The sequence below is a fragment of the Siphateles boraxobius genome, unplaced genomic scaffold (genome assembly GCF_051911475.1).
Source record: "Siphateles boraxobius isolate OS27281-9 unplaced genomic scaffold, OSU_SipBor_1 26, whole genome shotgun sequence".
Classification (NCBI taxonomy): Eukaryota; Metazoa; Chordata; class Actinopteri; order Cypriniformes; family Leuciscidae; genus Siphateles; species Siphateles boraxobius.
Window position 1 is genome coordinate 6,923,195 of NW_027508876.1, and position 14,145 is coordinate 6,937,339.

The 14,145-nt window shown below is 39.1% G+C and overlaps 1 protein-coding gene across 4 annotated transcripts in view; it reads left to right on the top strand.

Moving 5' to 3' along the window:
* kmt2ca (lysine (K)-specific methyltransferase 2Ca) overlaps positions 1-13,216 on the top strand; it is a 164,280-nt gene extending 151,064 nt beyond the window's left edge. For all 4 annotated transcript variants that reach the window (XM_077244240.1, XM_077244241.1, XM_077244243.1 and 1 more), the window contains 13 exons: positions 274-443; positions 1,939-2,075; positions 2,180-2,399; positions 3,235-3,374; positions 4,750-4,845; positions 6,184-7,336; positions 7,410-7,546; positions 8,510-8,640; positions 9,300-9,474; positions 10,437-10,553; positions 10,667-10,740; positions 11,164-11,272; positions 11,406-13,216. In XM_077244240.1, the coding sequence (XP_077100355.1) occupies positions 274-443; positions 1,939-2,075; positions 2,180-2,399; positions 3,235-3,374; positions 4,750-4,845; positions 6,184-7,336; positions 7,410-7,546; positions 8,510-8,640; positions 9,300-9,474; positions 10,437-10,553; positions 10,667-10,740; positions 11,164-11,272; positions 11,406-11,498 (2,752 nt within the window). In that variant the 3' untranslated portion in view covers positions 11,499-13,216. The remainder of the gene's footprint in view (positions 1-273; positions 444-1,938; positions 2,076-2,179; positions 2,400-3,234; positions 3,375-4,749; positions 4,846-6,183; positions 7,337-7,409; positions 7,547-8,509; positions 8,641-9,299; positions 9,475-10,436; positions 10,554-10,666; positions 10,741-11,163; positions 11,273-11,405) is intronic.
* The last annotated feature ends 929 nt before the right edge of the window (positions 13,217-14,145 follow it).

Below are 14,145 nucleotides of genomic sequence, written 5' to 3' on the forward strand. Positions count from 1 at the left end.
AAGCAAAATAAATATTTGTGCCAAAGATATCTAGTTTAACTACAAATGTTTTTTGGGTGTGTTTTTTGTTTTTTTAGATTTGATGCAATGAAACTTACAAAAAAACTATTTCTTTAACTTTATTAACTTTTCAGATTGCTCTTGACACATTTTTGTTTGCAATATGCATCAGATCCAAAGGTCAGCTGTCTGACTCTGAGACTTCCCATTGTTGACCTTAAAGTCTTGGTTTTATGTCAATATGTATATAATGGTTCTGTGTGTCTTTAATAGGGGTCAGGAGCATTGTGTGGACAGGGACACTCCAGACAGTTTTGTCCCATCATCTTCTCCTGAGAGTGTGGTTGGCATGGAGATCAGCCGTTATCCAGATCTGTCTAGAGTTAAAGAGGAGCCACCATCCCCTGCTGTCTCTCCAGTCATTCCTATACTGGATGGTAACGGTAATATATATTTTTTTTTAAAACTAATGAGAGAGACAACTAAAACTAGCAAGCCACCAGCTGAGAAAATACATTTTAAGACATCATGGGCACACAGTTGATGCAAAAGTTGCATCCATTCCCCCACAGAAGGTAGATATAACTAATACTGCATCCTAATTTTGGTCAAATTATAAAGCAATATTGGATGTATGCTTCACTGAAAAAAGGAAATTCTGCAATGCATTTCACAAATCTCATTGGATAAGCAATACAACACTCATATGTCATGCTGTTGTACTGAATATCATCACTGCCGGAAAACCTGAGGACTCGAGTCCTAATGCTGAACATAGCCATGCCGATGTCTAGTACAACAGCACAACTGCATGTATAAAACTGCTAAATATAATTCATTAAATACTAGGGGTTGAATGATTTTTTTAAGTTGACATTTATGCGATTAAATCCGCTGATGAAATCATTAATGAACAAATAAGCCTGAACCTCGAGCTGAGACTCGCACAGGTTGTCTTGTGCATAGCTATGGCATATGACACAGCGCTGCCCACAAGGCTATTGCCCCTACATAACAGCTTATTTCTATCAGTTCTTTTGTCTTTGGGTCGTTATATTTCTCACAGATTTCTGCTGGTTCTAAATCAGATTCAGATAGAGAAGCACAGTAAAGATTAAATTTATATAAATGCATTAGTAAGAGAGCCATTGCGTGTGAATTCATTCTACCTGGCAGCATCTCTACTAATAGTGCAGCTGTGGGTTTTAGTTTCTAAGAAATATATGCTATAACTTCAGTTTCCAAGCTATTTTATTGATAAATCACAGAACAGTGTTGGCAATACATTTCTGCTAATGTTTCTGTGCACGCAATTTGCGTTTGATGTGCAAGCTGTATGTGTGTGCGTTACAATGCAGCAGCGCATTTGAACGGCGATTAACTTACGTGTACAATAAGCTGTTTAAAACGTGCATTCACCCGATCAATTTTGAGCATTCAGATGGTGTGTGTGTGTATATATATATATATATCTTGTGGAGCGGAGTATGCATTTATTTGTCATTTTAACTGTTGGAGATAGTGTAAAAGTAGACTTCAAAGATTTTTTGTCCATTTTTTGCTATAGACCATGGTTTAATACTAGTGTGTACTATTTGTTTTTGTGCTTATTAGAGTATTACCAAAGTCCCTTTCAAAACAAGTCAGTTCAGTTTTTAGCCATCTTGGAAACAAACATTTCATTTTCTCCAATTCCTTGTAATACCAGTGTTCCCGTCTCAGCAATATGCTGTCTCATCATTTCAACATGCTGTTAAAAAAATATATTAAAATCAGTTTTGAGTCAAGTCTTCTGTGTACTTTACATGAGCAGCACTATTTGGTAGCCTGTCATAAAAGGTTGCTGCCTATATAGGTAGTAGTATGGAACAGAGCAGCATAAGGTTTTGGAGCACAGCTGGATAGTCAACTAACAAAACCTTGCTGTTTTCCCTATAGGTTCTGAAGCCAGGCAGTGGGAAGTCAAGACAGAGCCACCAAGCAATTTCTTTGCTTCGCAATTTGGACAGCACTCTACATGCTTAAGAACTGACCTGGTGTCTGTATCTGTTACTCTGAACCCAGTGGAAACACATGTGAGTGCCTGCAGTTTCTATTATCCATTCTATATCAGTAAAGACTTGTTTAAAGCAAGAATGATTACATCTCGCCTCTGACCATGTGTCCGTTTGTTTCCCAGAATATACCAGGAGTGGTGTCAGCACTGGCGAACATGCTTTGTGTGTCCATACCCAGGAACTATGAGGTGATTCGCTCTCCAGGCCAAGAGCACCGAAGCTCAATAGACATGTTTAGTGAACTTAGGGTCCCCCCTCAAACTGCTCTGTTCCACCAACAGCCTGGTATGAGGCTCCTCAGACCACCAGGTGCCCCACTATCACACCAAACATTCATTGAGGGTAAGTATGTGAAACAAGACAAGCACTCATTTCACCCACATCAACAGACTTCTAGGTGCAAACAAATCCAGTTATTGATTTTGCTTAGCAATATCTCATGGCTGCATTTTGCAGAAACTTAAAGTTCTTAATGTTTCTCTCAAATTGTTTAGTGACAGATCCCCAATTGTGAGGTACTATCTGTTGAGTTTATTGGCCGTTTTCAAAATAATGTTCATATGCATTTTTAAATCAGAGCAGAAAACCAACATAGATTTTTTTTTTTTTTTTATGTGGTTGAAGTGCTCAATTGATTTAGTTTCAAATACATTTTCTCTTTTGTGATCCAAATACATTTTCATATTTTAATGACAGAAGTGAACTATAAATTCAATTAATTGCAATTAATCCTTATTTTCTGTTTGGGGTCTTTGAGATTTAATGACTACATGCATCACTAACAAAACTTGCAGCATTTTTTTCTTTCAGATGTACTTAAAACATCATGTTTGTGCTTAGATTAAAAAATTAAGCAGTACAAATACTAAATGTACTTCACACACACATATAACACTTTTCCCAAAGTTTAGATCGTTTTTTAAAAAGCTATGTAAGATTGATAAAGGTCTTTTAAACGTCTTAACTGACAGTAATGGTTAACTACTAGACATCTTTGTTTACCTCATTGCAAGTTGAATTTATTTCAACCTATTCGTAAAACCTATTCGTACATGCAACTCACTTAAAAGGACAACAAAAATTGTCAAAATATACAAGCTTAGTCATATAATTTGTCAGAAGTTCTCTGGCAACTGCATGATTTGGAGGTGTGATTGATTTGTCTCTTATATTACAGGTTCAGTTGTGGTCAGACCAGACTATCAGATGGGTGGAAGCAGTCCAGGGCCTAAACCACAGTGGTGCTCCCATTGCAGGGTGGTGATTCTTGGAAATGGGGTTCGAAAGTCCACCAAAGACCTGCCAATAAATAAACAGGTATTCAACACAAATGTTATTGAAACTCCCAAATTACCATTGCCAGATGACTGTCATTTATTGGATATGTATTTTAATGTCTCCTGGATGCCTTGAGTCATTAGACCCCATATCACGCCCCTAAGGGTTGTGAAATTATTTGTTCAACCAGTTGTTGTGGGTCTAGACTACATCCTCTGAAACAGCACTGAAGAAGGCTGAAGCCGAGGACCATAAAGCACTTGAAAATGTGCAACCCCCTCAAAGCCCCTCAAGGAGGCACAGAATGGAGCTTCAATTATGTTAATCCGGCCCGTGATGGGAAGTGAAAATCTGCCCCGCTGCAGTGACTGAGTTAACTGACATTAGTCAAGGGAACATGTGTACCGAGGCACGTTATGTTTAAAGCCTTGTTTATAGTCGACGCGTCCGCAGGAGCGCGAAGGTGCGCGCGGCAAAAGTGACGTCATTGCGGTGTGGGCGGTCGTACGCGTTGGGTGCGCAAGACCCCATTTCGCCTGGCGGTGTGCACGGCACTTTTTGTAACTTCGCGCGCGGCGCCGCATCCGAAGATGAACGACTTCGAGCCGAATCTGGCCGAACTGGTACATCTTTACCAGCATGTTTATGATCCTTCTATACACAGAAACATTTGCATTGGTGGGCGACCATAAAAGCCTCTCATTTTGTGAATAGGAACACATTTGCATAAGCACCCAGTTTGGACTTGTCTAACGTACTGCTTACATTTACAAAATAAGCCTACAATAGCAGAAGTAAGCCCTGCTGATGAAATTAAGGTTTAAAAACTCTTCAATAAGGCTTCAGTTGTTTAACTAGTTTACATGCAGTGAAAGTACAATAAACCTACTGCATTTATTACTCTTTTTATATGAATCAGCAAGTAATAAACTACCAATAAACGGAAAACTACTTCTTCATTGCTGATTCCGGGTGGTTCAGAGGAGAATTCTCAGAGTCGCCCCCTGCTGTTTCACAGAATAGCACAACGGCGGGCGCGTCCAGTATAAACGCCTCGTCCGTTTGGGGAGGTGCGTGCGCAGTCAGCGGAGACTCGCGCTCGTGCGGACGCGTCGAGTATAACCAAGGCTTAAGGGTGTAAGATGCCCAAGTTCAAAAACAGTTAAGCCCATTTCAGGTCATTTAAATCATGGGGCACCTTTGATGTCTCCCACCCTTACCCCCCTCCCTTTTCTTTTTATAGGATGCAAATCTAATTTCCTATGTCATCAGCATAGGTTTGCAATATATGCAAGCTTTGATCTCTTGCCAGTGAGGCACTTCGATCTAATGATAATTTGCAGCAGTATTTGAAAATGGCATGCCCTGTTTCCTGCCTAGGGTGAGCCTGATCTTACAGATGTTCTTTCTACAGGGCCATGGAGGATCTGAGGGGAGCCTTGTCTTCTGCAGCCATAACTGCTTTGTTCTCCATTCAGCCTCCATGCAAAACAAATTGGTAGATGGCAAAGTAAGTATAAACCACAAAAATGTCACTAGCTGACAGTGTGGGATCTGCTGCTATATGTAGAAAGTCAAGTTATGTTACCTACTGATAGAGTGACTATTTTAATGACGCTATAAATAAACTATAAAAAACTCTTGAATCAAGGTTTACTATGAAGTGCGTTAAATGGTCTCATCAGTATTTTAAATATAACTAAAACTGCTGATGCTATTTTCTTTGAAGAAAACAGTTAGGGATGGGACGGTATGAAAATTTCATATCACGATTATAGTGACCGAAATTATCGTGATTATCAATATTATCACGGTTTTGTTAAAACAAGATGAAAGTGTTGCGAAAAAAAGAACTGATGCTCACACTGAAAACATTTCAACAAGTTTTATATTTGAGAATCAACAAACAACAAATAAAACGAGCAGCTCTATGCACTTTTTAAAGCAAGATTCTATTCTGTGGCATTTCCTTCCTTATAATGACCATCGTCAATAGCAACTCATTATAACTCAGCCCACATCCATGTATATCGCAACGGACGCGCGCTCTCATTTCATTCAAATACAACTTGTCATCTTGCGTCTCCATTTTTGATTGTATTGAAAATGAAATCAGAGTTGATTTATTGTTTACAGAATTTGATAATATTGTTGTGATCGTCTTGTCTGGACGAATTTTTTACGCTGTCACTCTTAATAGTCTTGTTTGAACTTGCTGCAAACTTTTCTTCGCAGAAGCTTCAAGTTTATTTCAAGTGAGTGAGATCAAATATTTAAACTCAAAACAACATTGTGTGCCCAATTATTCCCAGATGTAGTTTTAGTATTGAGATCAAAGTTAACTTGCCTTGCGTTCGCTACAACAGTGTGTGATGGTCACACAAGACGACTCGGCAGATTTGAAGTGTTGACCACTATTGCAGCGACTTTTTTGTGCATGTTCTGCAGAGTGACCATCTTCGATTAAGTTTCCCTCAGGATTTTTGAAAATGCCAAAATATGACCACACCTCAGATTTGGTCCTCTTTAAAGGCTGAAAAATCTCCCGAACATGGTCACCGCCTTCCGCCATTCCTTCTCGAATTAAAAGAAAAACCCTAAGATTGCGCGCCTGCGTCAGACTGGCTGGACAGGATTTATAGAGAGTTATTAAAATCGCGATAATCAAACACGGTTTTAATGATAATTTAATTTTTAACGATATTACTAACCGTCAGTATATTTTATCGTGGTTTGTAGTGAAACTGGTAATCGTCCCATCCCTAAAAACAGTTGCCCAAAGAATACAAACTCAAAATTCCTTTACTTCAGTGTTTAAGAGTGTCTTTGATTTCTCCTGCTCTCACAGCCAAACTTGCTTCCACCATCTGACTCTGAGGATAAGCATAATCCCACTAAGGTGTTTCATCAATACAGTAACAATATATCCGATCTTGACGTGCGCTGTTTGGCTCAGCTGCAGCCCAAGCAGTCTCCACCCCCAACTCCGATAATATCCTTCCCCTCCATCACTTCTGAGACACTCCGAGGAGATAATAAGTCTGATACTCTAAAGGTCACAGTGAAGCTTAAGCCTCGGCCACGAGCGGTACACAACGGTGTGGATGACCCTCGATGTTCATTTGGGAAGCGATGGAAAGCTTTACGTTGGAGAAAGTGGAGTGTTCAAATTGTGGTGCCTAAGGGTAACTACCACCTGCCAGGGGAGGAAGAGGTTGATGAACTACTGAAGAAACTGGGGACATCTCTTAGGCCTGAGCCCATGCCCAAAGACTTGCGCCGCTGCTGCTTCTGCCACGAAGAAGGTGACGGGCTCACTGACGGGCCGGCCCGTCTACTAAACCTTGATCTGGATTTATGGGTGCACCTCAACTGTGCCCTGTGGTCTACTGAAGTCTATGAGACCCAGGCTGGAGCTCTCATTAACGTAGAATTGGCCCTGAGGAGAGGCCTATCGGTGCGCTGTACATACTGTCAGCAAATCGGTGCAACGAGTGGCTGCCACCGCTTGCGTTGCACTAATGCATACCATTTTACTTGTGCCCTTAAAGCACAGTGCACATTCTTCAAAGATAAGACTATGCTGTGCCACCTGCACAGACCCAGAGGAACCGGCTCAATAGGAGGTGGGCTGGCAGGAACCGAGCATGAACTTCGCTGCTTTGCCGTGTTCCGTAGGGTCTACGTGCAGAGGGATGAGGCACGGCAAATCGCCAGCATCATCCAGAGGGGTGAGCGAGAACACACCTTCCGTGTGGGCAGCTTGGTGTTTCACTCAGTTGGTCAGCTGCTTCCTCACCAGATGCAGGCTTTCCACTCGATGTCTGCCATTTTCCCTGTGGGCTACAAGGCCAGCCGGATCTACTGGAGCATGCGTCATGGCAACCGTCGTTGCCACTACGTGTGTTCCATTGATGAGAAAGACTGTGACCCTGAGTTTATCATCCGTGTGGTGGAGCAGGGTTATGATGACTTGGTTCTTACTGGATCCTCACCAAAAGGTAAGCAATAGTTTTGATAGCGCTGTCAACCAGGAGGGTAATTGTATAATAATTTCCTAATCTTGTGGTGCAGGTGTTTGGGATAAGGTTCTGGAGCCTGTGGCGGAGAGAAGGAATGAGGCTGGATCTCTGAAGCTCTTCCCTGTTTACCTGAAGGGAGAGGACCTATTTGGACTGACTGTATCTGCTGTTACCAGGATTGTGGAATCTGTAAGTAAAAGCCAAATCTTGCTTTTAAGAACTTATCAAGTAAAGAATGCTCTGATGTTGCATAGTAATGTTTAAGATATGTTTGTGGGTATGGAAAATTCGATTTACTGAAAGCACATGGACATTCATCTCTGAAATTGGTGAATGGATGTCTACTATTTAACTTTCGTTGGCTAGGCAGAGTCTCTAAATCTTTGCAACAAAACACGATTGCCAAAGCATAAAGAAATTAGCCTGGCAAGCCAGACCTACATCAAGATGTTAGGTCTGAGAACTCACAATTGGATACCTCAATCTGAGGGGCGGGATAAACAGATGTCTTTCAATATCCCTCTGCACGCAATAGGACAGTGCTACAACCAACCAGAGCAACGGACGGCTGTGGCTGAGTGAGTCCCATGCGTTTTTCCAACAGCGGAGCTAGTTGATATATTAAACTTCACTTTTATATATAAAACTCTGAACACATCTTCCTTTTTTAAGAATGACTTAAGTGACATTCTCTAAACCTTCAAGTCCTCCAGAGTCGCGGCCAAAGCCGATTCGAAAGACCGCTGTTCGCCAGCAGCATCTTCTTTGTTTTCAAGTAGCAGGGAAATCACCTATTGAAATCACGCGGAACCGTCACAACTCTGCCGTCATTATGTTAAGCCCGCCCACCAATTCTTTACATGATGTGATTGGCCTGACCAGAGTTTGGTTTTTCCAGCTCGAAAGCCAACGGAGAGTTGCTAGACCACACTGGCTGCAAAATAATTTTTGCTGCCGCTAGGGTGCATCTAGATTTCTAGGCTATAAAGAAATACCATTGTGCAAAAAACTTCTTGGTTTGCATGTCTTATTTGATGCAATAAAATTTCATGCACTGAAACAAACATTTGTTTTACCCAAGACAATTATAGTATCTCTTAGTTTTTGTAAATGTTCCTGGTGTTGTAACATTAATCTTTTGGGTTTTTTAAGCTTCCTGGAGTGGAGGCATGTGAGCAATACACGTTCCGTTATGGCCGTAACCCTCTGATGCAGCTGCCCTTGGCCATCAACCCATCTGGATGTGCCCGTTCTGAACCTAAAGCTTGCACACATGTCAAGAGGTTTGTATTAAGGTATTCTGTATAAATTAACATTTTTTCGTCCATGTTTGCTTTGGACTTCCTGCTTTCCCTGTGGTCTGTGAGTTGAACATCCATTCATGTCCCGGTTCAACCCGTGAGCTCAGTTTACTGTTAGTCAAAGTTGGTGATTTATCAATTATTGTGCATCCATTTTAATATGATAAGAGAAAGACTAAGTGCAGTAAAGCTATATGCAGTGAAGTCAAGAACAGCAACAACTGATTCAATGATTCAAACCAATCCGATAACTCTGGTTATGAGTCATATATATATATATATATATATACTCACCATTTAGTCATTTGTCTGTGAATCATACATTGTTCATGCTGTGTGTTTGGGTAAACATGTCTTTTTTTTTTTTGTCTTTGTATAATTTCATGACAATCTTTTTCTCTTCATCACAATGAAATCAGACAGTTCAGACAAATCTTAATCTCTTTTGCTGTAGCACTGTAGATTAATTATAGGTCTAGACAAGACAGAGTATTTGTAGTAGAGCGTTTGGTCCGCTTTTGCAAAAGAATGCAATGCAAAATTAGTTAACAGAACCGAACAGCATAAACATCTTTCTGATATGAGCCAGTCCTGCTTGTTTATTTTTAAATAAAGCACATATGCTTGTGTTTGTCATGCAGGCCTCATACCCTGACCAGCAGTAGCTGCTCTAAGGCCCTGCCGAGCTCTGGGAACCCGGCTGAGATGGGTGTCGCACCATACAGCAAGCAATTTGTCCATTCCAAGTCCTTTCAGTACCGTCGTATGAAGGCTGAGTGGAAGTCCAATGTCTACCTAGCTCGTTCACGTATACAGGTAGAAAGATCATAATTATGGCTAAATGTTTGGAATAGCATGCTAACATATCTACTCATAATATTTCTTCAGTATACAATGTATATGAGCTGTTCACAGCATGCAAATGTTCTGTAAGCATAGTCCAGGGGTCTGCAGACTGTGGCACACGGAGTGACACCGCCGGTCACGCAAATTGTTTTTCAGATCTGCACGCTAGTGCAGGTTACAATCTCTCACTTTAATATTATTTATATGTGACTATAAGGAATGATTACCTCAAAATATAGATCTGTATGCAAGTTTGAGGGAATTTTTCAATTAAATACCAACACCCGTTTAGCTATTATCACCTGCCAGTGAATATCCCTCTTCTTGCCAATGTTGACACCCGTCCCATAGGTTGCCGACCCCTGGCATAGACTACCCAGTTAACCTTGCATTTGACAAAATGTGCCATATTTTAACAGAGTACACTCTGTGAGATGTTGTTTCCCATAATACAATGCACTCAACTCTATACCTTCTATTTTTTTGTGGGGGGAGGGGTTATTTTTGGCTTTTTTCTTTTAGACTGCAAGACTTAATTTAGTGTTAAAATGCCAGTTACACTAAATTAAATAAAAAAATACAAACCATTTTTATTTCCAGTATAACTGGACCGTCACTCATATCCTCCATAAAGAGGTCACGGTACAATGCCATAGCATGCTGCTATTTAAAATGAATTTTGAAAATATTAAGTGAAACAGTAGGCATTACATGATAAAGATGTATTGCCTACTATTTTACTTAATAATTTCCGATTACACTAAGCAGTATAAAGTTAGTATACTGTTACTAGTATACTGCATTGTACTAACTATAAAGTTAGTACAATGCAGTATATAGAAAGTAGTAAGCTATTATTCCAATCCAATCTTAATTGTTCAAAAATGACTCCAACCTGTAATAATTTAAGTTTTTGCATTATTTTAATCCAGGGTTTAGGGCTGTATGCTGCTAGGGACATTGAAAAATACACCATGGTTATGGAATACATTGGTACCATCATTCGCAACGAGGTGGCAAACAGGAAAGAGAAGATGTACGAGGCACAGGTATGCATTATTAAAAAAAAATATTTGAAATAATCAAAAGTCATGCTGAACAAGCACTTCTGTCCAAGTGCTTGTCAATTTTATTTATGTATTTTTCTTTATTTTTTTTGCAGAATCGTGGAGTCTACATGTTTCGCATTGATAGTGAGCATGTAATTGATGCGACTATTACAGGAGGACCTGCAAGGTGGAAAATTAACTTGAATTTCTAAAAATGGCAACACTGTTAGCTTAGATATTAAGGCCAGAAACATAGTCTACACAAGTACGCAAACACAGTTACAAATGCTTAGCCATGCCTTTGCGTTTGTGTGAGCATTTATGTAGCTTTTAATACCAACCAACTTTTACATGCTCAGTACAGTAGTTGACCTGAAAGAGAAAAAAGAAGATTTTGAGAAGATTGTGTTGATTTTTGATTTTTAGAAGATTGTGTTGCGACAACACTGAGAATGCAGTGCAATCTTGGGTTATGCTATGAATTGCTTTTTAACACGCATCAGAAAGCAACATGGCACAAAATCAAGGTTGCATAGCTTGCGTAGCATGTTTCGGCCCTTATCTGCTTTATCCAGTTTAAATTTGATCTAACAATCCTTTAACCCACTAGGTATATCAACCACTCCTGTGCACCCAACTGCATTGCTGAGGTTGTAACCTTTGAGAGAGATCACAAAATCATCATCACTTCCAACCGCAGAATCCAGAGAGGCGAAGAGGTAAACCTAGTTCATCACACCAGTCTGAAAGGCATTCGTTTCCCACATACTGTCAATAAAATGCGGCCTTTGAATCAATTAGATTGATGTCTAACATTCTGTCACGTGTTTTTTTGTTTGTTTGTTTTTTCAGTTGTGTTACGACTACAAGTTTGATCTGGAAGACGATCAGCATAAAATCCCTTGTCACTGTGGTGCAGTTAACTGCAGGAAATGGATGAACTGAAAGATGTCAGCAAAACATATGCATTCCTTTGTATTTGTTTAGGCCCAGAAAATATTTTATTACTTAAATTTTGATAAACAAAAATGTTAGGGCACGATTTAGACCGCAGAACTGTAGAGGTTTTCACCTGTTTTGGTTCAGTGGCGGATGGGATGATGTAGTTTAGGATCGAGCACCTTCACCTTAAATATAAACAGGCTGCACACTGGGAACTCTGAATTGCAAAGACAATGTAAATGTATTTTTTTCCTGCATGAGAGACGAGACAATGGCGAGCGAGGCGAGTGGTAAACAGGATTTTCAGGTGGGCTTAGGCTTGAAAGTGCTGGCCACAGCCTTATTTAGATTTAAAGAGGCAGGTCCTCTGGGTAAAGAAATATATACACACAAATATATACACACATAGTTACAGAAATGTAGACACCACTGAACAAGGAATGTACTGAGAAGACTTCCTTAGGGCTAAAGCTAAGGGACTTATTAACTTGCACTAAAACAGAAAGATACCGTTGAAATACTTGATTCCATGAGTCAGTTTATTTTTTCCTTTGTTTTGATTTCTGTAAAATAAGAGACAGCTTTTGTATTTATTATTGATTGAAGCTATTTTTTAAAGATGTGGAAACGCAGAGAGTCGAGCTGCTGGGAAAGCCTGCCGATTGGACAGACCGTTACTTTGTACGATGTGTAAATATACATCTATAAATGACAATTTTTAAATACTCGACCAAATGTTACCTTAACTTTATCATAGCTGTCTGGGTGACCTTTTGTTTGTTTTCAACAAAAATAAAATAAAATAAAAATCAAAGTATTTAAGAAGGATGTCAAGATATCATTTTGAGAGTATATGTATTGTATAAAATTGTACAGAATCTGTAAAAATGAAAGAATCAGAGTATTTTTGTTGTATTTAGAATGTAGAATCAATATTGTCTGAAATGATCTGACCACTTGAAGAACTTTTTCCTTACTTTTGCTTTTTTTTCTGTTGCCATTTTTATATATTTCCACAGTCAGAACGAGCACCAATCATGCTGAGGTGATTGTGACATCTTAACTCTGCTCATCAGATTAGTGTGTGCTGTGAATTTTCATTTGAAGTCACCCATAATGCATTTGATATCGAGCATGAGCATAGAGTCACATTTAGAACTTTAGAGATGAAGTTCAATGCCTTTCTCATTCAGAAAACTCAATGCGTAGACATTTAATGAAATGTTAAGTATGCTTCTTTCTTGTTTACATTTAAAGAATAAAATAAGATTTATTTTTGGTTTGGATTTGTGGAAAAGTAAAAATCATGGTATGATGTCACAAACTCACTGAAATTAATGAAATAGTTTAAACTTGGTAGTGCTGACCTGTTTGAAATGAAGTTTTCCATGTGCACAGCTGATGTGGACTTCTGCAACTGTTGCTATTCTTAAACAGTCCGGAGCTTGTAATATACATGGCATGATGTATTTTTTCAATTTTCAGATAAATCAATTGTACATAATTTCTCAATGACTGGCTGTAATAAAATTTGTTTCTTGGATATTTTTTCCCCTTGTACAATATTCGGACATTTAACAGTATTTGTCTTTTTCTTTGTCCTGTATAGTAGTATCCAATGTTAAAACGAAGCTTTGGAATATACAACGTGTGGGTTTTGGAGTTTGTGGAATCAGATTTAGAAACATTTACAAAAACGAAATAAAATATTTTACATCATATTCCGTTTTCTGTGTGCATTGTTCATTGAGGTTTAATCAAAAAGGTATCCCAAGTTCACGACTATATTCAAATGCACTTGTAGATGGATGTAAGTCCTGGAATCTTCATAACAAGCTAAGAAATAATCAAGTTAAGCATGCATCAGTCCTCTATCATCTCTGAGCACTGGCACCTCTACGTGTAGCTGTTAACTTTTTTTTATTAACTGACACGTTACACAACTATGGTGCACAGTGGTGTCCCATAACATTAGGACACACTATTATGTTTCTATTCCGTGTTCTCTTATCTCTCATTCATAAGGTGCATCCTTAGTAATATTGAAGGGCTTCCCGTATGCTGGACACTTTAATTCATACATTGTTGAATGTGCACATTAGGATGTCGCCATACTGAAGTCATTATAAGCTTTTGAGGTTTTTGAAAGGTTTTGGATAGTAATGGCTTCTGACAGATTTGAGTTCATTACACTGAACACTTGAGTATTTGTCTAGTGGGTTACCATGATATTCACTTTAGAATACTGATCCAAATAATTAATATAGTTCCTTTTAGAAGGATGTAGTAACACTGAAGACATTACTAATGGGTTACCATGATCTTCACTTCAAAATCAATTATACATATGCATTACTGTCATTAATTTTGAACCTGTATAGTTCTTAGTAGTCCTATGGGAAGTACTGATTAGCTAATGGTGAACTACCGCATTCAACTGAGTGCTATTACTTACTAATTCATTAATCAGAGTTTCTTGTTAGTTAATAGTAGTTTTTACACAGCTCTGTGGAATACTTGATTCTGATTGGTCAATCGCACCATCCAGCGGTTTGTTATTCCCCGATAACCGATTAGTTCCGATTAGTTCCGATTAGTTCCGGGAAACTGAAGTCAGCGCTATATGCTTGCTAGGAACATTTTTTATTTG